Source organism: Candidozyma pseudohaemuli, assembly GCF_003013735.1.
Source record: "Candidozyma pseudohaemuli strain B12108 chromosome Unknown scaffold00008, whole genome shotgun sequence".
Lineage (NCBI taxonomy): Eukaryota > Fungi > Ascomycota > Pichiomycetes > Serinales > Metschnikowiaceae > Candidozyma > Candidozyma pseudohaemuli.
Window position 1 is genome coordinate 311,444 of NW_020194442.1, and position 24,592 is coordinate 336,035.

General features: G+C 50.8%; 9 protein-coding genes across 9 annotated transcripts; 5 read left to right on the forward strand and 4 right to left on the reverse strand.

The window, feature by feature from the left end:
• Positions 1 to 726: 726 nt before the first annotated feature.
• Positions 727 to 1,860, reverse strand: STP1 (Stp1p; the record flags this gene model as incomplete). Its single annotated transcript, XM_024858684.1, has 1 exon — positions 727 to 1,860. One exon carries the CDS (start codon positions 1,858 to 1,860, stop codon positions 727 to 729), a length of 1,134 nt encoding a protein of 377 aa, XP_024713171.1.
• A 3,197-nt stretch (positions 1,861 to 5,057) lies between these two features.
• On the forward strand, positions 5,058 to 6,470 carry RAX1 (Rax1p; the record flags this gene model as incomplete). The annotated part of the gene is made up of 1 exon (XM_024858685.1): positions 5,058 to 6,470. The coding sequence occupies one exon, from the start codon at positions 5,058 to 5,060 to the stop codon at positions 6,468 to 6,470; it is 1,413 nt and encodes a 470-aa protein (XP_024713172.1).
• A 126-nt stretch (positions 6,471 to 6,596) lies between these two features.
• RPL19A (60S ribosomal protein eL19) lies at positions 6,597 to 7,334 on the reverse strand (the record flags this gene model as incomplete). The annotated part of the gene is made up of 2 exons (XM_024858686.1): positions 6,597 to 7,161; positions 7,276 to 7,334. 2 exons carry the CDS (start codon positions 7,332 to 7,334, stop codon positions 6,597 to 6,599), a joined length of 624 nt encoding a protein of 207 aa, XP_024713173.1.
• A 1,371-nt stretch (positions 7,335 to 8,705) lies between these two features.
• On the forward strand, positions 8,706 to 9,095 carry C7M61_003346 (uncharacterized protein; the record flags this gene model as incomplete). The annotated part of the gene is made up of 2 exons (XM_024858687.1): positions 8,706 to 8,980; positions 9,038 to 9,095. The coding sequence occupies 2 exons, from the start codon at positions 8,706 to 8,708 to the stop codon at positions 9,093 to 9,095; spliced, it is 333 nt and encodes a 110-aa protein (XP_024713174.1).
• A 759-nt stretch (positions 9,096 to 9,854) lies between these two features.
• On the forward strand, positions 9,855 to 11,531 carry ADE2 (phosphoribosylaminoimidazole carboxylase; the record flags this gene model as incomplete). The annotated part of the gene is made up of 1 exon (XM_024858688.1): positions 9,855 to 11,531. The coding sequence occupies one exon, from the start codon at positions 9,855 to 9,857 to the stop codon at positions 11,529 to 11,531; it is 1,677 nt and encodes a 558-aa protein (XP_024713175.1).
• A 341-nt stretch (positions 11,532 to 11,872) lies between these two features.
• TEC1 (transcription factor TEC1) lies at positions 11,873 to 13,471 on the reverse strand (the record flags this gene model as incomplete). The annotated part of the gene is made up of 1 exon (XM_024858689.1): positions 11,873 to 13,471. The coding sequence occupies one exon, from the start codon at positions 13,469 to 13,471 to the stop codon at positions 11,873 to 11,875; it is 1,599 nt and encodes a 532-aa protein (XP_024713176.1).
• Positions 13,472 to 17,384: 3,913 nt separating this feature from the next.
• On the reverse strand, positions 17,385 to 19,586 carry C7M61_003349 (uncharacterized protein; the record flags this gene model as incomplete). Its single annotated transcript, XM_024858690.1, has 1 exon — positions 17,385 to 19,586. One exon carries the CDS (start codon positions 19,584 to 19,586, stop codon positions 17,385 to 17,387), a length of 2,202 nt encoding a protein of 733 aa, XP_024713177.1.
• Positions 19,587 to 21,681: 2,095 nt separating this feature from the next.
• KIS2 (Kis2p) lies at positions 21,682 to 23,421 on the forward strand (the record flags this gene model as incomplete). The annotated part of the gene is made up of 1 exon (XM_024858691.1): positions 21,682 to 23,421. One exon carries the CDS (start codon positions 21,682 to 21,684, stop codon positions 23,419 to 23,421), a length of 1,740 nt encoding a protein of 579 aa, XP_024713178.1.
• A 66-nt stretch (positions 23,422 to 23,487) lies between these two features.
• On the forward strand, positions 23,488 to 24,351 carry RVS162 (Rvs162p; the record flags this gene model as incomplete). Its single annotated transcript, XM_024858692.1, has 1 exon — positions 23,488 to 24,351. The coding sequence occupies one exon, from the start codon at positions 23,488 to 23,490 to the stop codon at positions 24,349 to 24,351; it is 864 nt and encodes a 287-aa protein (XP_024713179.1).
• Between the last annotated feature and the right edge of the window lie 241 nt (positions 24,352 to 24,592).

Genomic DNA, 24,592 nt, shown 5'->3' on the forward strand with positions numbered 1-24,592 from the left:
CCGACGCCCTATTCGTTATAAGCCGGATGTCGGTCCGTTGGCATAATAAGCGCTCTACAGTGATGCCTGTTTTGGTGTAACTAAGCTGCACCATGTCAAGGGAAATTCAGAATCATATGAAAACTTCAGAGATCAGTGCTCAATGCTTCGTACGTTCACCTCCTTTGTTCGAGCCGAATTCGTCTAGTAAGTCCTGAAATTGAGCTTCGTTCAAAACCCTTCGGTTATGCATCCATCATGACAGGTTTATTTTTTTGCGCTCTTGTCAAGTAGAGAGGGTTATCTGCGTGGGGGAATGGAACTGTATTTCCGGCCCGCATGATAGCTTTGGAAGGTTACATCGAGGGTGAAGAGGATAACGAATTGAGCAATGCTTCGAACGATGCAAGGGGTTGGGTCTTGTGATATTCGATTTAGGTTGATTTTGAATCTTGTCCGATTTTTTGGGTTGTCTGAAAAGCGATTGTCACTCAATTGTTACTTTGATCAATTGTTGTTTTGTAAATTTCATTTTCTCTGGATGCTGTTGTTTCTACGTAGTTGTTGACATGATAACACGTTAAGTATAGACACAGAAATATTAACAATCAGCGAAGAAGCTTCGCCGGTTGGAGTTGCGACCATATTATATTGACAAGAAAGCCATGAATTGAAAATTAGTGAAGAAATAGCGTGCACTGGAGGCACCGAAGAAGTGAAAAGAACAAGCTGCCGACTAGAGCCGGTCTAGTCGTAGCACTCGGCTTTGACAGGCCCCAGGGCCTCCGAGTGGCTGTTGTTTTTGCAACCATTGCCCTTGACGCTTCTGCCGTGCTCTTGCAAGCCTTTGCATTGATCACACTCGATGTGGTACTTCAACCAGCGGGCGTTGCTCTCGAAGTACTCGAAGCAGCCTGCGCAGCGGCCGCCTGTGCTGTTTCTGGCACTCGACTTGGTGCCAGGCGGGTAGATAAAGTGCAACGCCTTGAGGTGCGTTTTGTAGGTGTCTCTACGGGAAAATCCGCCCGTAGGGTGGCATTTGGTGGCCAGTTTGATCACATTGCCGAAATTGTCCTGGGTGGAGATGTCGTGGAAGGGACACATGAAAGCCATGGCGTTGGTGTGCTTGCGGGCGTGGCGAGTCAAGTACGACTTGACTTTGAACGAAGCGTTGCACTCGGGACACACATGTCTGGCTTCCTTGCGGTCGTCGAACAGCTCGTGCTCCACCTTGACTTTCTTGGCTTCGAACTCTGGAGAATCGGAGATTCTGCGCTTCCTCACTTGAGGAACAGGAGCCATGGGTGGCAGCTCAATGTAGCCAGAAGCAAAGTTGGTGGGCATAGGACCGTTCTTCATGAAGAGCTCGTCCATGAACAGAGCCAGCAGCTCGCTGCAGCCGGTGGCTGGGGAGTCGGCGTTTGGAGATCTTCTAAAGTCCTGGAAGGCCTGAGGAGGTTGGTTGAGGCCAATCATGTTGAGCGCAAAGTGAGACTTTGGAGGCTCAATCTCCTCCTGGTAGCTCAGCACGGAGGTCTGGTAGGACGACGAAAGGGATGGAGTCAGGGAGAAATCAGGCACGGAGAAGTCGAACCCCCAAGGTGTAGGCTCCTCAAGCTCCACAGGGAAGTTGAACTCTGGCTGTTTGGCAGGAGCGAGGTAGTTGTCGAAGAGTTCGATCTGGTCATTTCCCAAGGAGAGCTCGAGGTCGTCAGCGGCACACAGGTGGGCAGCAGCACGTCTGGAGTTGCCGATCCAGTGGATCTTGGAGCCCAGGAGCGCTGGAAAGAGGCTCTGGCGGAAAAGGTATTTCTGGAGGAAGGCAGCGAGGGAAAAGGAAAGTGGCGGGCGGTGGCCTAGCCCGGGCCCAATGAGGAACATGATAAAGCAAACAAAGTGTTTTGGATTTGAGGGAGGTGTGGTGGTGAAATTTTTGTTGGGGGGATAATGAGCCGCTGGGGATGGGGGGATTTTAAAGTGAGTGAGAGAGGGAAAAAAAAAAAAATAATAAAGCGGATGCAAAATAGGTAAAAGCGAAAACCGGCAGGGGATCGCCTGCGAATAGGTTTCCACGCAGATAGTCAGATAGCAGGGCGGGTGCATCATAAAGGAAAAGAAAAGAGAAACCACTAAAAAAAAAAAAAAAATCGCTTTAAGCCTACTTGGTATCGTTGCCCGCCTTAGAGGTGTGGGTTTGGGCAGAAATGTGTCTGAGGATGTCGACCAGTAGGACTGTGGGGAGATAGCTGACTCTATTCGCAAAAACTCGCAGTGCCATGGTTGACTCATGAGCGGTCCAAGTTGGAGAAGAAGGCTAATACGGTCCAGAAAGTGGAAGTTTGTGGTTTTAAGAGTTGTTCCCAGCAACGTTCGGAAAATCACCATGGTTTGGGGACCCTGGGAGGCCCGGACGGTCGTTATCTTTGCTCTGTGGCTGCTAATTGTGTTATCAGTGCGAAAGCAAAAATGCCGTGCCGTCACTATCAAGCACATGACGCAGGAAGTGAGAGCGAACGGGCTAGGGAAAACGACGTCAGAGGTCAGATACAAGTCAGGGGTATGTCGAAGAATGGTGGGGCGAAGCAGACAATACAGAGTTTTTACTAAAATTCCCACGTTTTCCCGCAAGTCCAATTGTAGACAAGCGGCTCCGCGTTGTGGATCAAACTGTGGAAGCACCCTCGGGCCGCGAGGTGTGGACTGGTCTGGAGTGCCAGGGAGAGGGCAGAATTAACGCACATCCACAGGTAGCGACCAGGCAGCGACCAGGCAGAGCAGGCTGCAGCGGTGCGGTGTCGCACAAATCAATTAAGTCCCCGGCGCCAGAGCCGGTTTTTATTTTTTTTTGTCTCTGCCCCGCTGGGGAACCCGCGGAGGCCCGAGTTTCAGCGAGGATGCCGCGTTTTTGGCTGCGAATTACGAGAACCAAGGCCCCAAACCAACAGGCCACAGCGAGAGATAAGACGTGGGAGGTCACCGAAATGCTTTGGTGGTTGATTCCTCAATGGGTGCTCGGCAGCCAATGGGGGTTAGGGTATTGGCGAATTGCAACATGGTAAATCGCATTGTGCTGGGATGGGGAGCAGGCCAATGGCAGGCCGACGCGGGAACAATAGTGCAGCCGAGGAGGAGACCGATAGCTGAGGCTGGGACAGATCCGAGCCTGGGAACAGAATCCGAGCCTGGGGTTTGGAGAAAGTGGGCCCTGGGCAGTGGGGTCCAGAGAGTGGGCAGGTGGAGAGGCTCTACAGTTGTGGTGGAATTGGGGTGACACGGAGGGGCACTGACTGCAACGTTGCTGCCTGATCGCCTGGCAGTCGGACTTTGACGAACTTGTGGGGCACAGTGGCTTCGCAATCTCAGGTGTCCCAGGTTTCCCCATCGGGACTAATCTAAGATTCTGCTCCACGAGTGACGTTGTGTCAAAGCGTCAATAGCCGAAAGGCACGAGAGGGACGATGGAGAATTTGGAGTCGCCCGGCGTGGCGGCGTTTTCGTATTCGGTTTCGTTTTCGTGTTTCGGTTTTACAGCCCCGGTGGATGCAAGTGAGTGGAAAATTATCTGGCGCCCTGTGCATCACTAATTTCTGGCGGTGTCACGTCAGATCAGCTGAGATCGTCGATTTCGCTGCCTTCCCCACGATATTTCAGCCTGGAGGTTTCAGCCGAGAGGTTTCAGCCGGGTGATCTCAGCCTTGCGTGGATTTTGAGGCTTTTGAATTTGCAGGCTTGGCCTCAGGAGACTCGTGAGCTGGAGAACTTTTTGGTTTGGGGAAAGTGACGCACGTCAAACGGAGAAATGGCTTTGGGTGATGCGGCGTTGGTTTTTGACCCATCGAATCCCGCGACCATGCTGTGGAGATGGGTAGTGGAGAGCGAGGGTAAGTCAGAGGTTGGACGTTTCCGAAGGCATGTTGAAGCGGTCGAGCGTGGCTCAATAGAATTGGCGGTGGTGAGTGGCCTCGCTTGAGATGACATAAGCAGCACGGTACCGTCGTTCGTGAGATCATGTATCTTTGCTGGACTCATCTATTTATAGATACCCTATGGTGGGTTTCAAGTAGTTATTGAGTGGAAGTTCCTCGCTATTCACTAGCACTAAATTCGCCAAATTCTTTACTTTTTTCGTTTGTTGTAGTTCACCACCTGGGCCTTAGTTGACCGACGACTTTTGAAAAATAAGCGCGAACCGACATTTTGCAGCCAAAACAAAATCTACACACCGAGATTAAATATACCACCATGAGTACAATCACATCAACACATCAAATATCATAATAGAAAGACCCACTCTCTCCAATGTCTATACCCCAGAACGTCGTGACGTGCACGGGGTAGATCCATCGTAAAATCCATACGATCCCATTCTTACCAACGCAGGCAATTAGCGAGTCAAACCAAGCGAGACACAATACACGTTCCTTTAACGAGATCCCAGAACATTCTGACTTGAAGCAGTGAGGTGATTCTCGCGAGTGAAAAAGCCTTCTTCAACAAAGTCTGGCGTAGCATGATATACAGTACCCACTAACTTCATGAGTCGACAAAAACTGGCCTTGGGTCTGGATACATTTACTTTCCAAACCAATTGAACCTCTCCCAACGACAAATCCCATTTAGTTCTCAAAAGGAACCGTTGCAAACAAAGCCCAAGAAAAGCTCGCACGCCTCATCGGGGTATGCCATTATGAATGTAGCCAATTCTTTTCAACAAGCAATGTGGTCGAGAATTGTACAATTGGGTACTGAATTACAACCAATTGTGGACCCTAATTGTACCCTTCTACCGTACGATCTCCCTCATATATCTAGCGATTCGCAGCCATCATTCCACGATGCCACGCCACGCCACTCCAGCCCCGGCATCTCAAACAATACTCAATCTACATTTCTCTTTTTCTTAACTTTTTTTTTTTTTTAATAATTCCTGGTCGCTGCCCTGCTCATCCCCTCGATATTCATACTAGGTGATCGTCAAAAACCCGTAACCGTACAGTCCTGCACCGGCAAGCACGATGTTTACCTCTCGCGATTCTCCAGCATCTTCATTCTTACAACCACCAAGCCAGCAAGAAGGGATGTCGGAGAAGTTCCAGGCAGACAAGCCCAACACCCACTATTTGGCGAATTTGGATAACTTGAACCAGACCAATAATGCCGTTCATTTATCCCGCCTTCCCACGCTAGGCGAGATCCTTCTGAACAAGACCAGATCGCCAGTCAACTTGTACACTTTCTACTTGTACATGCAATACATTGAAAACAACGTCGACCTCTTGGACTTTTGGTTCGATCTTATAGCTCATCTCAACCTTTGCAAACACTATGTCAAGGGCTTGAGGGAGTCGATCGTGAGAAACTCAAACCATTACGCTAGTGGTTCTCCAATGATGGGCCATGATAGCCCCAGAAACCTGGCCATGGGCAGTCCACAAAGAGACTCTTTCCCCTTGACCGAAGGCTCCAAACACAAGTCCGTTTCGCTGTCGATGCTTTTGGATCTCATCATCAACGACCACATCTTGGAGGACAACGATTCCAATAGACTTTCGCAGTTTCTTCGAGGAGAAATCAACCTTAACGACGTGGATCCGAAGATCAAGGAACTCATCGATAAGTATCAGGACGATGGCGGCGTGAATCCACCTTCCCCGATCGTGGACAACGCCCTGTACGGCGGTTTCACTGAAAAACGTGTTTCCTCCAACTCCAAACTTTTGGATGACTCTTTCGACCAAACACAACAAAGCAACACCTCCTTTGGTTATCCACAGCTGCCGTCTGCGGGTAACACCCAGACTCATGGAGGTAAAACGTATTCAGCCCTCCGGCGCTCTTCCATAAACCCATCCTTGCTCGAAAAAATCATCAGAGACTCGAAGCACAGTCTGGGCTCCTTCATCACTCGTAACAATTTGCGTGAATCTTCCCACAATCTTTTGCTCAAATACTTTGTTGAAGACTCCGAAAAGAACCTTAACCTTCCCACGAAACTCAACAACTACATCATCAATGCCATCGAGGTCGAGGGCAGAGACGACCCAGACGTCTTCAACGCAGTTAAGCGCTATGTCTTCAATGTTATTGAAAACCATTACTTGCCCAACTTCCTCAACTTTGTGGCCATCAAAAACGTTAATCGCTCCATCAACGCCCGTATTGTTATCGGGTTTTTCTTCATATTTGCATCATTCTGGATCGCATTCACCTTGATCTTTTTGGATTTGTCGAAGGGTTACAGGGCTGTGATTGTTATTTCGTTCCTCATTGGCTTCTACTGCCTCGTATCTTCCGTGTACAGACTCGATCCGCTACTAGCTTTGGTGGGCTACAGTGAGTCCTTCATACCGAAGAAAACATTCATCAAGGTGAACGACCGCTTCATACATCGTCTACTTTTGAAGCGGTCAGTGTGGGTGCTTGCGCTCATTCTTTTGTTCACTGCAATTCTAACCATCGTCTTTTGCCTTGTTCCAGGAAGACGACTTTAAAGGCACATGCCGTTATGCATAGACTAATACACATTTAATAAATTCTACAATGTAGTCGATATGGTCGTGTGATTAATGTGCCACCGGGTCTTGAAGATACAAAAGCTATATGATTGTGAAATGGATTTAAGCGTCGTTCAAGAAGGCCTGTCTCTTCTCCTCGACTCTCTGGGCTCTTCTCTCTCTGGCAGCCTTGTTTCTCAATCTTCTGGCCTCGGCCTCGGCCTTCAAAGACTTCTCACGAGCAGCCTCAGCCTTAGCCTGGATAACGTGCTCAACCAAAGCTCTCTTGTGCTTGAAAGCGTTACCCTTGGCAGCCAAGTACAAGTGGTGGTACAAGTGTCTGTCGATCTTACCAGAGTCTCTGTACTTAGCCAACAATCTTCTCAACACTCTCAATCTTCTCATCCACAACACCTGGGTTGGCATACGGGCGTTCTTGGTACCCTTTCTCTTACCGAGACCCATGTGTCTACCGTTTCTCTTGGACTCAGCCATGATTCTGGCAGAGGCTCTGGAGTGAGCAGTAACGGGCTTCTTCACGATAGTACCGTTCTTGTAGAGCTTTCTGATGGCAGCACGAGAGTTGGCAGAGGCCAATTCGGTGGTCTCATTAGGGTCCAACCAAATCTTTCTCTTACCAACACCGACAACGCTGGCAGCAAGTCTCTTCTGAGTTCTGAGGTTAGGCCTGGTTGTTAGTAATTGTTTTGACTTTGGACGATCTTGGGTTGTCGTTGGATCGATGAATTCAAGGGGATTGTCTCTGGATTGACTTGGACTAGCAGGGCAATTTCGACATCACTGGAATCCTCTATGTTTGAAGTTTTGGGTCGTCGCTCTGGCAGCAGGCTGCTTGGGCATTCAAGAAACGTACATTTCGATAAGCTGACTTTAGAAGATAAAAAAGGGAGCAAGAAAATTTTCAATAGAGGTTTTTTTGTGAGGGCAAAAGCGAGCAACTGTGTGCAGTCCCAATCCTTCCTCACTAGTAACGGTATGGGGGAAGAGCCTTACTCGCGGTGCTGCAGAGAGGTCTCCAAGAATCACCGGTGCACGGGTCTCAAAGATGGAGGGCGCGAGCCCTAACATCGAGCACGTGACATGGTCTTGCAAAAAGTTGATCAATTTGCAAGTCTCCAAAGTCACAATGTCTACTGACCTCTCTTGATTTTTCTCAATTGAGTAATTCCAAGAGACAAGGGAGCTGGTTGTTTCCAATAGTCTGCTATGGTGCGGCTGTCAAAGCCTCGCCGTTCAATGTAGTGAAGCGAGTCTCGAGGTTAGAAGAATAGGCATTCTTCTGCTGCATCCTAGTTCATCTTTGTCAAAATTAGTCCATACGCTTGTCCACTTTGGGCATCTTGTGTAGGATATTGTTTAAAAAGGGGCAAGAAAACGAACTGTTTTGGTAGAAAGCGTGGGCTATGTCGCAGCTTGAGATTAGCTGGGCAGACCTAAGAAGAGAATGTACAGAATGGAATCTGTTTCCGGGCACAATTGGAATATCTGATTAACATGATTTTCGAAGGGTCCACTACTGTAAGGTTTAGAGTGTTTTGATTTGTGGGGTTGATTTGCTCGGAGCGCAATTTCCATTGACTAGCTCAGCATTGTGTAGATACATGACTTTATTTTTAAGCTTCAGAGATCCATACAATGGAAGCGGTTGTGCCGTTGTGAGGGGGTTCAATATGGAGAACAAGAAAGTGGGGGGCCATTGAGGATCACTAGCCAAGTAGCAGATCCAGAAGTACCATAACCCTTTGAAGCAAGAATAGGAGAAGGAGATCTAGAACGCTTGTAGTCCAGAACTTTCAAAACATGATATCCAGGCTTTGGTGCAATTGGATTGTGTTCCAGGGGATAGGTGCCCTGCAAGACACAGAAAGCTTGTCTTCAATGGTTCTCCTGAAAATCCATGGATCAATGAGACTTTGAAGCAATGGTGGGGAGTAAGGCATTGATCGAGATGGAGACTAGAAAGAGCACGCTGATCATCTCATTATGTCTCACTCTACTACCACAGTGGGTCTATGGTAGTGTGCTACAGCCCCAGTAATAATAAAAGAGAGTAACGATGTTTCACAAAGAAAATTCATAAAATTCAGCAAATGGCACTTTTTCTATTTTTCGTTCTACCCCAGGCAATATCGCCCCAAGCTCTTGGTGCCTGGGTGGCTGCGAAAACCTGCGCGAAGCTCATCGCATACACTTAGTTACTACTTCTTTGCAATGGCCAAATCTTTGAGAAGCAAGCTGAAGTTGAGGGCCAAGTCGGTCAAGCGGAAGGGTGAATTCACCGATTTCGTCAACGAGAGAACAGCCAGACTTGCTGCCAGGGCCCAGGCTGCTCAGGAGAAGCAAAAACAAAAAAACGAGGATGCCATGGAGGAAGAGGAGGAGAAGCCCGAGAAGCCCAAGGAGGACTTGAAGAAAGTCAGCACCTCTGGTTTGAAGAACACCAGCAGAATCAGAAAGCGTGGTTTGAAGAAGCGTGGTCACACGAAGTTCTAATGTTTTGGTGCTAGTACGGTGAATAGCATAGACAACACCGCCTAGATCAGGATTTCTCAGGTTTTTGAGATGGTTATAGACACGGCTGGCTCATCGGGCATGAGCTGATGAGAGATGCCGAATACAGTCATACGGAGAAGGATATGGGGTTTGTAGGTACGGAGGGTGGATGGGTGAGAAGGTTGAACCTTGAGATGATGCATATGTGGAAGAAAAACGAACGTCTTGACTGTCTTCACTATGAATTTATTTGATCTGCTGATAAGATGAGACTCCAAAAGGGATGGTTCAAGTGGGTGACTTGACTACAGCGAGTCTCTATCTACATCGACCGAACGGGATCAGAAGCGGATCAGAAGCGAACCAAGAGATAGTGAAACGTCCATCAACCATAACTCTTACTTTCATATTGCTTCTCTCTGAACACTTCCTGCAAGACTTATCAGTATTAGGAAGCCAGCGTGCAGAAGTAATCTCCAGAGGGTTCATACCCACTTTGCACAGAACTTGTCAATTTTTTATATTCTATCGCTCCCTTATCAATTTGAGCTCCTCATACCTCCATCCGTATCTGTGCTCATCACAAATTGTGTCTCAGTTCAGACTCAGCGCTCCAATTATCACCTAACCTCTACCTAATTTCGCAGCCCATAATTCATACCCCACGACTTATCCCCATCGTACCTAATTCTAACAGCCAAAAGTGGAGAAAACCATCCCCTTCACCGTACAATCACTTTTTTCACCTCACCCGTCCATTTTTTCACCCCTCCACCGCATTCTCTCCCAAACGGCCGTTTTCTGTCTATCGCTTATCGCCTGCACCGCTGACTCTGATCGCATCGCATCTTCAACTACACCTTCTTCATGGACAGCAAGACTATAGGCATTCTCGGCGGCGGCCAGTTGGGCCGTATGGTGGTGGAAGCCGCTCACAGGCTCAACATCAAAACAGTCGTGCTCGATGCCGCTGGTTCGCCCGCCAAACAGATCAACGCTTTGGACTCCCATGTGGACGGCTCTTTCAAGGACGTCGAAGCCATCACTCAGTTGGCGAAGAAGTGTGACCTTTTGACAATTGAGATTGAGCACGTGGACGTGGAGGCGCTCAAGTCGGTGGAGAAGCAGTTGGGTGTTCCCATCTACCCTTTCCCTGAGACCATCAGATTGATCCAGGACAAGTACCTCCAGAAGACCCACTTGCAGCAGCACGGTGTGGACGTGGTGGAGTCTGTGGCTGTTGAAGAGAACTCTGAGGAGGCGCTTGCTGCTATCGGCCAGAAATTCGGCTTCCCCTTCATGTTGAAGTCGAGAACTATGGCCTACGATGGTAGAGGAAACTTTGTGGTGAAGACGAAGGAGTCTATTCCTGAGGCCCTTGAGTTCTTGGCCAACAGACCTTTGTACGCCGAAAAATGGTGTCCCTTCACCAAGGAATTGGCCGTGATGGTCGTCAGGCTGATTGAAGGCGAGGTCTTTGCCTACCCTACCGTGGAGACTCACCACAAGGACAACATCTGCCACCTTGTGTACGCTCCAGCCCGTATTCTGGACACTTTGCAAAAGAAGGCTTCTCTTTTGGCCCAGAACGCCGTCAAGTCGTTCCCTGGCTGCGGCATCTTCGGTGTGGAGATGTTCTTGTTGCCTAACCACGAGCTTTTGATCAACGAGATCGCCCCCAGACCCCACAATTCTGGCCACTACACTATCGATGCCTGCGTCACCTCCCAGTTTGAGGCTCACGTCAGAGCCGTGGCTGGCTTGCCTTTGCCCAAGGGCTTCTCTAACTTTGCTACCACCAACACGAATGCCATCATGCTCAACGTGCTTGGTGACAAGGAGAAAAACGGTGAGTTGGCAGTCTGCCGCAGAGCGATCGAGACCCCCAACGCGTCTGTCTATTTGTACGGTAAGGAAAGCAAGCCTCAGCGTAAGATGGGTCACATCAACGTCGTTGGTTCCTCTATGGCCGAGGCCGAGAGCAAACTCAGGTTCATCATGGGCGAGTCTACCTCCCTTCCTGAAGAGGCTGAGCCGCAGGAGAAGCCCTTGGTGTCGATCATCATGGGCTCCGATTCGGACTTGCCTGTCATGGCTGTGGGGGCTAACATCTTGAAGAAGTTTGGCGTTCCTTTCGAGCTTACCATTGTTTCTGCCCACCGTACTCCGCACAGAATGTCCAAATTTGCCATTGAGGCTGCCGGCAGGGGTATCAAGGCGATCATTGCCGGTGCTGGTGGTGCTGCTCATTTGCCAGGTATGGTGGCAGCCATGACTCCATTGCCTGTGATTGGTGTTCCTGTTAAGGGCTCCACCCTTGACGGAGTGGACTCCTTGCACTCGATTGTGCAGATGCCTAGAGGCATCCCTGTGGCTACTGTGGCGATCAATAACAGTACCAATGCTGCATTGTTGGCGATCCGTATTTTGGGTGCTTACGATTACAAGTGGTTGGACGAGATGAGCCAGTACATGAACAACATGGAAGAGGAAGTTTTGGGCAAGGCCGAGCGTCTTGAAGACGTTGGTTACGAAAAGTACTAGGCCTTGTGAATGGCTAGCTAGGAATATAGAGAAATGACATTGTTACAAGGAGGATAGTAGAATCGAGAAGAAATCCTTGATCATTTACGAGATTGTCTAACAATTTTTATTTTATACGCTGATTGCCATGAAGATCTCTTACAATAATTAGGGCATTAAAATTCTTGAAATGAATTACGTAACGTGTCGCTGTAAACGAATGACTGACAGTGGGCCACAACCCACTGAATGAAAAGATCGCATAAATGATGCTAAACATGGATGGAGCCATGTAGCATGTTAAAGTCACCACCAAACAATGAAATAAAACACAATATAAATGAAGGAAACTCACTCTTCTCTCAAGGGAACTCTGTAGAGGGCGGGAAATAACCAAGCGGGTCCTCACCAGGTAGGTTTCTCACCGATGCCAAATCCACATTTACCGAAGGATGGAAGCCGTGGCCAGAAGGAGGCGGCGTGTGGAAATTTGTAGGCGTTTGTGGGAAATACGGAGCCTGGTAAAAACCGGTCATTGGGTCTTGGGGTTCCTGCTTTACAGGAGGTACCTGGTTTGGTGAAAAAACGTACTCCTGCTTCACTGGGTTTGGAGGCTGGGTAACGGCATCACTTAGGTCAATAGGCGTCTGAAGGGATGGCGGGAGGAAGAGCCTAGATGTGGTGGAGACGGCTTCGCCCCACGTCTTGACTTTGGAAAACTCCCAAAGCAAAACAGCCTTGATACGAGTTTTGGGCACTAGACTCATGGAGCCGTCATGACGCTCGTAAATGACCTGTTTGACGGTGATGCCCTTGAAGGCAGCGTCCAAGGAAGTGGGCTGCTGCAACAACTGGTAGAAAAAGCACTTCCAGAATTTAAGTAGGAATGGCTGGTTGGTATTGGGGAGGAAGTTGTCCTCGTTGACCTTGAGCACCTCAGTGCCGAAGGAATAGACCAGGGTAAAGCTGCAGAGGCCAGCTTGGGGCACGGTTGCAAATTCAAGCATGTAGTTTGTTTTGAGGTCTCTATCGACGGAAAAATCCATGGGCACGTTGGCCGGGTTGAGAAGACGGATCATGTTATGAAGAATGGGCACGTTAGTGCTGGCGAACTCCTCCAAACCGGGGAATCTCGATGCAAAGTTGGCGTCCTCCTTGAGCGTCAACAGCTTCACGGGCAGGTCGTCCTGGAAAGTGAGAACGCTATTACTGCCGGGCATGCCGTTGTCGATGGAGAAGCTGATGTTTCTGATCGACACGAGCTCTGTATTGAGACGCTTTCTCTTGGGGGTAGAGGAAATGCCGGTGGAATGGCGCCTTTCGCCCTTGCCGTTGGTGGGCACGACCCCGAGGGACTTGTTCAAGTTGATTTTGGCGAAAATCTCCTCGAAACGCTTGTTGTTGAGCTCGGCCTCGTCGTCGGAGCCGAACTGCGGTCCGTCGTTGATCAAGGCTATAAGCTCCTTGCGCAGGCCCATGTTCTTTATCACCTGGATATGACTGGACACCTGCTTTCTGGATCTGTACTTGCCGGTTTTGGCCATGATATAATCCGAGATCAACTCGTTACGTCCACAGGAGCGGCCGCCGATTTTTATCTTGTTGAGGCCCTTTTTCGGCACGATAGCGAGCACCTCTTCAAACGCCTGCTGCACGTCAGCACACCAGATATCCTTCTCTTCGCCGTGGGTCAGAGAGGTGGCGCTGGTGGGCGTGGTGATGTAGGACATGTCAGCGGAGTCGCTTCTTGGCGGGCCGAAGGACGGCACCAGGGACGTTTCTATGGCCGAGGAGCTCGTGGAAACACGCATTCTGGGTTTGGCGTCCATGGCAGAGTCGGCAAACTGGGAGGAGGTGGGCATGCCGTTGCGGACGGACTTGGAGGTCTCGTGGACCTGGAACATTTTTTTGCCCGAGTTGTCGATGCCAATGTCGACAATCATGGGGAGTTTCTTAGTCATGGTGGGAGGCCGATGGAGGAAGAAGCCTGAAGGCTTGTGGCTGGATGGAGAAGAAGCCTAGGGCTGGATGACGATGATTGGTGGCCGGGGGAATGTGGCCTGAGGATGCGGGAGGGAAGTAGACGGAGTGGGAAAAGAAGAGCGTTGATATATTTGGAGGATCAGGCTCAGAGAACCAGGTAATGCTGCATGGTTAGTAGGACGGGCGAAAAAAGCAGAGCAGCTTTGGAGGCAGCAGGAGCGGAAAAACAGGCAGGCAGGCGGTGTCGACAAGCAGCGTGGGAGCCGAAAAGAGACCTGGTGGGCAGGCAGGCGCGCAGTTCAGCGGCTAAAACCAGGCACCAGGCAGGCGGTGGAGGCACTTGACGAATGGTCTGCCAGTGAAGGAAGAGAAAGCAGGAACAGCGCGGGCGGACGCTGGGCGGACGCTTGAGGCGGCACCCCCAAAAAAAGCCATCTGGTGGGCCACGGGGATTTTGCAAAAAAAGGAAGTAAAAGGAGTTCCACCCCCGTTTCCGTGACATCGGTCATTGTCGCTGCCCTGGGGATCCTGGGATCCGGGTCTCCACTGGTGGATCGCTGCCGAGATTGTTGCTGGCACTGCGCAGGGAGGTCGCGGTGCGACTGTGTGGGCCCGACGCTGGGCGCGATGGACTGCACTGGCTGGGGGTGTTCCTGGCGGTACCTGGCGCGGTGCCTGAGCCAAGACCGGGTCCACAAAGACGAAAAGTGGCAGAAAGCGCTGGAAAGGCCCAACAAGGGACGGACAAGAAACGCCGCTGCTTGAAATTAGCAGCTGCCGGAAGCCGGAAAAACTGCATCCGGGCGCTCTTCACATGGTCCGCTGCGAGGCCGCTGCCTCGCAGGTGCAGCCTGCGCTCCGGCAAGACTTCCCTTGGCTCGGCGGGCGCCAGCAGACCTGCCAGGTGTGGCGAGGACGTCCGTCTGCAAATGAATCTTGGTGCCCCCACCGCGCTCCTTGGCGCCCCTAACGGTCTGCCCGGCGCCTCTCTCGCAGAAACGGAGAGCACCACAACGACTTTGAACCACGTCTTTCCACGTCTTTCCACCTCTTTCCACCTCTTTGAACCACTTCTTTTTGAAAGCACCACCTGGACACTATTTCACGTAAAGCACCACCAGCTCTCATAAACCCAACGGAAACACCATCCAGTGCACCCCCGGGACTAGTCACTGCTACCTCCAGGTGCCCTGGGTCACCTGGCCAAAATACATACCTTTCCTGGAGAACCCACCCAGCGAAACCCTCCCTTTTAAGTCCCCCGTGCGATTTGCTCTTTGTTTACGTCAGAGGCTCACAATGCGGGCTGCGCATTGTGCCCGAGCGGCTACACTTAGCCCGCTGTCGCTCCAGCCTCGCTGCCTGTCTCTGCCCTACTGCCTGCGCCGTCGTTGTTCTCTGGATTTGCCTTGCCTCGGCACTGTCCGCGGCGCATAAGCTGGTGTGACGCTTCGACCAGTGCTTTTTTTTTCTGGCTGGTGGGTTGGCTGCGAAACACACCGCCTTGCGTGGTTCGCTTGCAGAACCTCCCACGATAGCCGCCCGGCGGCAGCCTCGCGGTGGGTGCCGCTGAAACTGGTTTTTCAGACACGGAGGCTTCTTGCCTGCAATCGTGCGTGTGCTTTGTGTAATTTGCGTGCGTGGTCTATCGCAGCACTAGCAGCGCACCAGCAGCAGCACAAGCAGCAGCAGCATCGGCGTCGCTCGATATTTTCCTATCTCGACTCGCGCGGGTCTCTGCTGCCCATGCCATTTGGCTATGGCATGGTTTCCTTTTTTCGAAGACCAGCCTTACCCTACCTCCCTCCCTCCCCGGCTTACCACTTCAGATCGCGAGCGATCGGTCCGCATCGATCATCCAGACGTGGAGTTTACGTTGCACAGGTAGTCTGCTCGGCCTGCTGGCTGCTGGGGCTCTGTGGCTTGAGTTCTCCTCGCTGTGATTCCGCTTTTCTCTATTTTCCTCGCTCCTCCTCCTCCTCGACCGCTACGCTGCACCGGCTATACCTACTCGCACAAAATCGTACACTTGCCTGCTTTGGGAAAACTCAACGGTGCACGCCAGCCGCTTCCCCACAGACCGTCCTCTTCACCTGTCAACCTCTCTCCTATGACTTCTGCTTTTCGACATTTTCTACATTTCCCAACTTTTCTGCATCCTCTGCATTTTTTTCTGCCTTCTTTCACATTTTTTATCCTTCTGCCTGCCCTTCCCCTGCGGCACCCTGATTTGCACCCCAGCTGCCAACTCCCCACACCGTTCCACGCCTCGCCCATTCATCCTCCCATCCACTCCTTTCCTCCCGTTGTTTGTTCGCTGCGTCCGCGGGCGCTTCGCTCGTTTTGCCCTGAAAAAAACCAAACTTCCTTCGCCTTTTTCTTCAAAATCTTCCCTGCCTCTCCTTCCCTGCCTCCCCGATCTTCCTCCCGCACAAACCCTGAAGATCGCTGCTTGAGATCGCTCTGATCGCCTGCGTGCCCTGCCTGTCTCCACCTGGCAACCGATTGTCCCGGTGTACGCAGGCCGCCTGGCGCCCAATCCGTGTGGCCGACCCAGGCCTTAATTCTGGCACCCACGGACGGAGAAGACGAAATTCAAAAGTTGCAATCTTCCTTCTGCCTCCACCCTTGTCCCCCAGCAACACCACCGCTGGGTCGCTCGGCAAAACCGCCAATGCAGCGTCTCTGGGCCCTGAAGATCCGGGGACACATCGGCACGTAGCCCGTGCGTCGAAGATACTCTTTGGTGCATTTGCACCCAACGCATACACTGGTATAACGATCGCATACACTGGCTAAACAGACTTTGGAAGGTCGCTTACAGCCCCGGGCTCGGCACCCGACCTTGCCGTTTACGGCCTCTTCCATGCCTTGGTGCATTTTCCTGGCAGCTGGCCCTCAGCCTATCTCACTCGCTTCCTTCCACCTCCCCATCTGCCTCACCACCCCAACCCTCTCTTCTCAGCAGTCCCCAACCCTCTCTTCGTAAGGTCACCGCCTCCCACCGCCACGGCCGCCAGGGTGCGGTCGATCAAACACCGTCGTAAATGCACTCGCCTCGCTGGACACCTTCGCTGGCAAAAGCCCCGATCCATGATCCACGGCTACGTCCTGCCATCCTCACCTTGGCACCGTGGAGAAATTTGCTCTTCTCTGCACCTGCCCCGCTGCCCCAGAGAACCCAAACATTCCAGCCCGCTTTGCAACCAGGAGGGCTGAGGTGCTGCCGTACGGCCATGGATCGCCGGCCCCTTGATTTAGGGTTTGTTTAACTGAGCACATTTGGATATTCTTGTTCCTTTTGCTGGTGGTGTTCTTGTGCAATTTGCTTCGATCTGCTGTAGGCGCCAAAGCAGGCCTTGCTCGAAGATCTCGCGCTGCGTTGACTAAACCATGCTGTTCTAGATTGTCTGCCTCGGGGTACGTCGGCTACCCAGGCCTGCTTGCAAATAATTTTATTTTTCACAGTATGGAATTAATATCTCTCGCCAATGCACCCCTGTTAGGCTATCTTCGGTGGGCGTGCAATTAAGCTTTAGGGTTGGAAAGCCCACATTGCCGCAGTGCGTTGGAGAAAGCTTCCGGGCTTATTGCCTGAAACCCAGGCTTATCCGTTTGCTGTAAACAGTAAAGAATACGAAACCGGGCCATGAGACATTCCTATGGAAGCCTCCCGTCGTTGGGTGCCCCTACTGGGCCTAGTGAACCGATCGGTCATTGCAGTTTGAAAAATTCCAGACGCTCAGATCACAATCTAACTGCGATCCCACAGCCCTCTAATTATGCTAATGATTTAGGCTTCTAGCCGCAGACTCGCTTCATCCATGCTGCTTAAACCCGTTTCGGCTTACGCCTAAACCCGTTTTTTTCGTCCTTCGTGCTAAACCGTAGTCAGGCCTTCAAAAATGCCTTCAACGCTGTCTTGTTGGCCGGCTCCTCCGTGACGTCCTCAACCTCACTCAAGCCCTCTTCAGCTAGCACGGCGCCAGCGTCGTGCTCTTTCAACCGAAGTTCACCGCCATTCACTTCAACAAACAGGATTTTGCTCAAATCCACCGCCGCCGCAGCCTCAAGCTCACCACGGTGGCTCTGCCAGTATGCCAGCCATTTTGCAGCCGCTCTCCCCAAGGCTCCTCCTGCCCTAACGTCCACCAACGCCGCCACGTCTGCCGAGATCTCCTCCACTGTAGTGTACTCGAATCGCCTTGTCTTGCGTAAGACATCTGCAAAGCTGGGCCCTTCGCGCGGCTTGTAATTAGTCAAGGCCCTCGTGGGATCAAGCTTTTCAGACATCAAGGCCAAGTGTTTCGCAGCCAATGTGCACAAAGGAAAGTAGGCGGCATCGTACGCCGACAAGCCCAAAAGCAGACGTTCAAGTGCTAATTGTTGTCGGCGTTGTGTAAGCAGTGCCATTTCGGTAACCTTGGCCAAGTCCCCCACCAAGGTGTGGCCAAACTCGATTTTCTCGTGTAGTGACGCAAGCGCCTCCTGGGCGGCTGCAGAGTCGTAAAGCTGTGCTGCCTGGGCCACAAGCATCAGCTTGTGTGCACTAGGACGAACCAAGGGTCCCCTCTTGGCCTCCCGCTTGAGGCACCAGTACTTACACAATTCTGCGCTAGCACGGTGCATGTCTGCAAGTACCTCCAGTCTGGGTATGTCGCTTGCATTGCCGAGTCCTCGTAGAAGCGAGTTTTCAGGAATGTCCACCTTCAACGCTAGCAACAAATCATAGATCATTTGAGCAAAACACTTGGGCGCTATGGGGGTATTGTGCTCTGTTTTCCAGCGAAGAGCACTGAGGCTGTTTTCGTGACGCCTACGAGAAGCCAAGCGGTGCTTCTCTTCACTCGCGAGTAATCTATCGCGGTAAAACCGGCGGGTCTTTGCAATACCGACCACCACTGCTTCAGCACTCCATTCTGGTGGGCAATGGCGGTGGCAGTATGATGTGAGTGTTGCTTTCAGAGCAAGAGCTCCATGAACACCTTTCTCCATTGCCATGTAGAGCCCTGCTCTTTTGGCACAGGTGACGTGGTACGCCTGGAAACACAGACGGTTTGTGCATTGGATGCAAGCGCCCACTCTCTGCTTGCAAATGTAACACACCAATTTCCATCGCGTCTTTGGCACCGCACCCACGCCCTCAATAGGCTCCATGTAGATTGGGTTGGCAAAATACACTTCTGGAATCCAAAGCGCACAGACAACATGGCTCCACAAGCCATTGTCCAACTGCTTGAAAGCACCCAGGCGAGAGGGACAAAAGCTGCACTCGCTGTGGCCTCTGACAAGCATGCAGCGGCGACAAAACCACTGGCCCTCAGGAATAAATGCAATTCCGTAGCACTCTTGATGTACTGCGATGTTGCAGCCGTCACAGAAGACGATGGCGTTGCCGTTGTGGCCCTCCAGGTCGTTACACACGGCGCAACGCTGCTCCAGGATAGAAGCAGCCCCCGCAATGCCGTCGTCGTTGCCGTACTTATCAAAGCTCTCATCGAGCTCTGCCTCGTCTTCGTCAAGATCACCGCCCATGCCACCCATCCGCACTTCAAGGCGGTGCCATTCCTCTTCAAGCACCGTGATAGCGAGTTCTAGGGCCTCACGCGAGAGGTTAATACGCGCCGTCAGGCGGCCGTTGCGCCAGTTGAGGAACTGTTCGTCCTGTTCGTCTAGATCGTAGCGAACCTGTCGCCGACTCAACCCTTTTTTGTCAAAATCAAAGGTATTTTTGGGAGGCTGCTTTGAGGCCACTTTCTGTGTTTCGCTGTCTGCTTCCTTTTTCTCTAAGGCATCGCTGCTATTATCGCTGGGCCAGTTTTGCCTAAGATAATGAGACCTGACCGGACCAGCACCACGGGAAGCTCGAAAGCCGTGCTCTATAAGTGCTTTTGACATTCGAGAAACTGGCGCCTTGCGTTCTCTTCTCACAAATACCGGTCTTGCAAGTGGAAGTGGTGCTGGAGGAGCTGTTTCTGCAGGAGGCTGTTCCACCACCACCACGCCTAGCCGCTGTGTTTCATCAAGATCGCCATATATCTCACGGTAGTCACGCTCTTCACGCGGTCGCGTGTCGTATGTCGCTGCCACCATGGTGTGGTTTGAAATATGGAGTTAGATGTGGTTGTGGTTGTGGTGTTGATGTTGATGTATGCGCGCGGTATCGGTGAGTTCGATGAGGCTCCGATGGGTAGTCCAGATAAAGAGGGTGTAAGGGTGTGGTTGGAGTTTCGTTTCCTACGGTGTTCAGTAAATCCAACCTGGCGAGTTCGTGTCCTTCGTTATGATAATTCAAAATGTTCATTTGTAACGAGACTATCTACAGTGGGTGATTGAACCAGTGACTGCAGTAGAGCGCTGCGAAGTCTACAGAGTCCTCTGAGGCAGGACCAGAAGTACAATCTCTGAGAATTCTCATTCATCAATGCATGCTCTTTTCCATCCTAGGACACATTGACCGTCTTACTAATGGGCGCTTTGATTTGCAAAGACCCATTGAGGGGAAGAACAATAGCGAAGTAAATCTTCTGGAACAAAGCAGTCAGGGACCGTTTTGATAAAGCCGATGAAACTGTGAACCTCGACTTCGGTAGGCAGCGCGGTCGAAAAACGACTGGGTATCCAGTGGAACGGTAAACCCCGAAAATCCTCTTTCATTTAGCGCTACGCTCTTCCGCCTCATTTGTAGATCCACGGCTCATAATGCCGCCACATCTCGAATCTCAGGAACCCCCACCAAAATCGCCATAATCGGATTTTCCGTCAATGGGTAGTCTCTTTTTGTGAGCCTCCACGATTTTCGCAGCCAGGCTAATCGTACAGTCATGGGCCCAACCTGCTTTTCAAAAATCGCAAAGATACGCACGGTGACGCTCGCCACAATCGAAAACCCAGAAACTAGAGATCTGCCCTTTCGTCAATTCTTTTTAGTCTTTAAGATCACCGTTCATTGTTTTCCAAAAAGTGCCATTCTGTCGATCTCATTGGCCCCTCGGCGCCTCGGGCCTGCAGTACATGCCTCGATTCAGCACACAAAGCTGAGCGGTATTGGAGCACTATTCTTTCAGACATTTGAACTAGCCGGTTTTGTGTAGCAGATCGTTGCTGCAGGGCATGCCTTGCAATGGTGGTTATCAGAGTCAAACATAATTGATTTCATTCGGACCGTTTTTAAATTTCAACAACAATGAGACAATGTTTGCATCCTGTTCGACTTGCAAAACTATTGCAGTCCGCCTCTCGGTGCTTATCAGGGTCCTTGTCCATTTCCTGCATGCGCCCCAACATACCACATTGGGAGTCAACATTGAAAAACAAAAAACAGCCAGCACGGAATTCCGTGCGGCGGCTTCGACCGTCGAAGGCCGATTCGGGCGTTTCACGCCTCGAATAGTCAGGAACCGTGTACATTAGTAGAAGCTCTAAAGCGGCGTCCCACCTCATTTCCAGGGTGAACGATGTACTGCAGGTAGTGCCTGCCATTTCGGAGTCAGAGGGGCAATTCCATTCTACGCTGGCGATGCTCTAATTGAAGAGGTTCTTAGTATTAGGCAATTCTTGGATGTAGAATCTCACTGTGCTTCTTATGTTGAAGGAAACCGGCAATTGAGCTTGTAGAGTCCGTTCTACGTCTCCTGCACAAACTAGCACATACCACTTCAGCCACACTTGCCCGGTCCGAGAGTAAATGATTCGTTTATGACTTCGAAGGTTATTCAGAAAGTTTAACTTTTGACAGTGCAAAATGACACCAATGGTTATTTGGAAAGTTGGCCGAGCACTTACACTCGCCAGGAACACCTTTGTGAGTAAGACAATGCTACTCAATTCAAAATTCAAAAACGTTCATGTATTTCCTTGTCTTTTATGACATCACAGTCTTGTTTGAAGTGGGATTGGGGCCTCCAAACACCGTCTAGGGGTGTTTGGTGTGTCTGTACTGCATATACTGTCCATCTCTATCTTGTGTTTCAAGCATGATAGGTGAAATATCCAAAGAAAGTATTACATTTCCAGTCCAGCAGAAAAAATCCCACTACCCACCGTAGTACCAGCAGCTCGAAAATAGGCCCAACAGTGGCATTATACGGGTGTCCTGTACATAGTACTCCCACTGGCCCCACGATCGCAGTTGCTAAAAACCCTATCTATCTAGTCCAATACGTCTCACTAGAGTTTTGCCAAAAGAATGGGAAACAACACGTCGTCGACGCGTAAGTCCGCTGCAGCTGTGCGGAACAGCAGCGTGCGCAAACTGTCCCAATCGCAGAACAATGCCCATCAAATTCTAGAGGAAGAGTTCAGCGATTTGATTCTTCACGAAGTGAAAAGACAGAAACAAGAACAGGCCTCCTCCAGTGGTCTCCTGCACCTGGCCGACGACCTGGAGCCCAACAAGCACTTTACAAACGACTTGATCGAGGACGAGTTTAATGAGTTGAGTGATGGCCTTCTAGGCACTGATAATGGAGATGTCCAGCGAAACATCATTCCAACCAATGAGGGCTCGGACACAGAGCTGGATGCACTGAACCGGCCCGGATGGCGTCCCAATGCTGTCCAGAATCAGAATCAGTACTACGTTAGGAAGGATCTCAGCGAGGTGAACAGTATAGCCAGCGGATACGAAGGTCTGGGTTACGAGGGACTGGGCAATGAAGGTCTGCTTTTTGAGGGCCTGGATGACGGTGAACGCATGGATGTTGACACGATTGACAAGTCTTCGAAAACAGGAGCCAGTTCTAGTGATTTGCTGAAAGTAGACTTCACGAAGGTGGCTGCACCAGCTGCCGCACGCTATGGTTTCAGACCTCCACAGCGTCTTGGAGGTACGCAACTGCCTGCTTTTAGCCGTGCAGACTCCATGCAAAGTGTCACGCTGGGAAGGTCTCTGACAAGATCTCCTGCTCAGGACGCCTTGGGCCACAACTACGCTGGCGAATATGGCAACCTGTCCTCGGGTAAGCTTGTTCCAGTGGAGATCAAGTGGGTGAATTCTGCCCGCGAGAACATCAACAAGATCTCCATCATTGGATCTTTTTCTAATTGGCGTGACGTCATCAAGCTCAAGCCGCTGGCGGCACAGCCCAACGAGTTCTCGGCCACCATCAGTTTGCCCTTGGGTGTGCACAAGTTGCTCTATATCGTCAATAACGAGTACAGAGTATCCGAATCCTTGCCCACCGCCACGGATCAGGAAGGTATCTTGTTCAATTGGTTCGAAATTTTGGACCCTCAAAGGCTCTTTAATCACTCCCAGAAGCACCAGAGCCGTGATGCTCTGACACCCTACGACGCTAATATCATTCAGGTGGCTGGCCAGCATGACACTTTTGTGATTCAGCAAAAGCTGAACCTGTTCTTAGCAAAGGTTTCCAAGGAGGCGAAGGATTCGGCTAATTTTGAGCACGTTGAGCACATTGATGAGTCTGACAAATACGAGTCCTATAATGAGCGGCTCTCATTCTTAAACGACCATAGCCGCCCCGGTGCCTACGAGTACCTGAGCGATATTCCCGAGATGTTTGTCAACTACGATTACTTCAAAAACAAGGCACCTGACTACGAGTTGCCAGAGCCACCTCAGCTCCCAGCGCACCTTAACAATGTGCTTTTGAACAAGATGCTGTCGAATTTCCAGCAAAACCATGCGCAGAACATTCCTCAAGTTGGGGGTCTGGATCCATCAAATTCGAGTTCCAGCTCTACTCAAGTGGCAAAAAGACCTGCCTTACGTCGTGCCGATAGCTCGTACTATGCTTCCAACGCCGAGGCCTTGCACCAACTGATCCCCAACCACGTGATTCTCAACCATTTGATGACCACGTCCATCCGTAACGACGTGCTCACCGTGGCCTGTATTACTCGCTATTCTGGTAAATTTGTTACCCAAATCATGCACCTGCCCGCTGATACAGACAAGTCATAGAGGTCTCGCAGCCATGTCTCAGGTGTGTCTGAATGGTGATTGTACTGCACACACGCGATACTCACCATGGGGTCTCCGGAAGCTTACTTTCCCGAGTACAAAACCCATCTTTTATCAACTTGCATCAACTCCACATACGAAATGTCTTGGTCTGGCTTCAAGAAAGCCATCAATAGAGCAGGCAACCAAGTGTTGCTCAAAGCAGGCCAAATTGACGAAACTGTCGACTTGGAGTTTGACTATGAGGAGAAGCGCTACCGAGCAATGGAGAAGTCATCGGAGAAGCTATACAAGGAACTTCGGCGTTACAAGGAAACGCTCGCTTCGTTGTCTACAGCCCAGCTGAATGTCAGTGACGTTCTTGCTGGCTTTTACGGTCAGGATACTGAAGCAAAAAGCATTGCTAAAGAGTACAATGAAGCCACTCGGTCCATTTCGGCGGAGACGCTCGAGAGTATAGGCCAACCATTTTTGCAGACGGTGCTCAATCCGATTGACCGGTTCAATTCCTACTACGTGGACATGAACGAGGCCATTAAGAAGCGGGCCCACAAAAAACTAGACTACGACTCGCTTCGGAATAAAGTTCGCAAGCTTTCTGACAATCCTGACGCCGACCCTGCGCTGGAGATTAAATTGAAGGATACCACAGCTCAACTTGCTCTGGCAGAGGAAGTGTACGAGCGACTCAATGGTCAATTGAAGTCCGAACTTCCCCGGTTGATGGACCTCAGGATTTCATACCTCAATCCGCTGTTCGAAGCATTCGTGAAGTTGCAACTACGCTACTTCAGTGAGAACCACAGGCACTTGAATGAGGTGCAAAAGCATGTGGACGCCAAGACCCGTGCAGACTTCAGAAGCGGGAAATTGGAAAAGCGGCTCGATGATATCCTCGGGAAGGTGAAGGAGCTCAACATCGCCAGCTAGGGCAGCGCCGCTAGCCGCAATGAAACTGGGTACGGAATAATAGATTTCTCACATGACACAAGGTAGTTTGGTAGGTCTGTCCTGAGCTGTAGGAGGTGGAATCAGGAATCTGTCGGTGTGGAGAGCTTCATCGCTCAATAGATGGAGCAAGAGGAGTTACCATTCCTGTTACTTTCACAGCTAATCTCCACAACTCTCTGAACATTAAGTCTTTGATAAACCTCTATTCATTTCCTCGGCC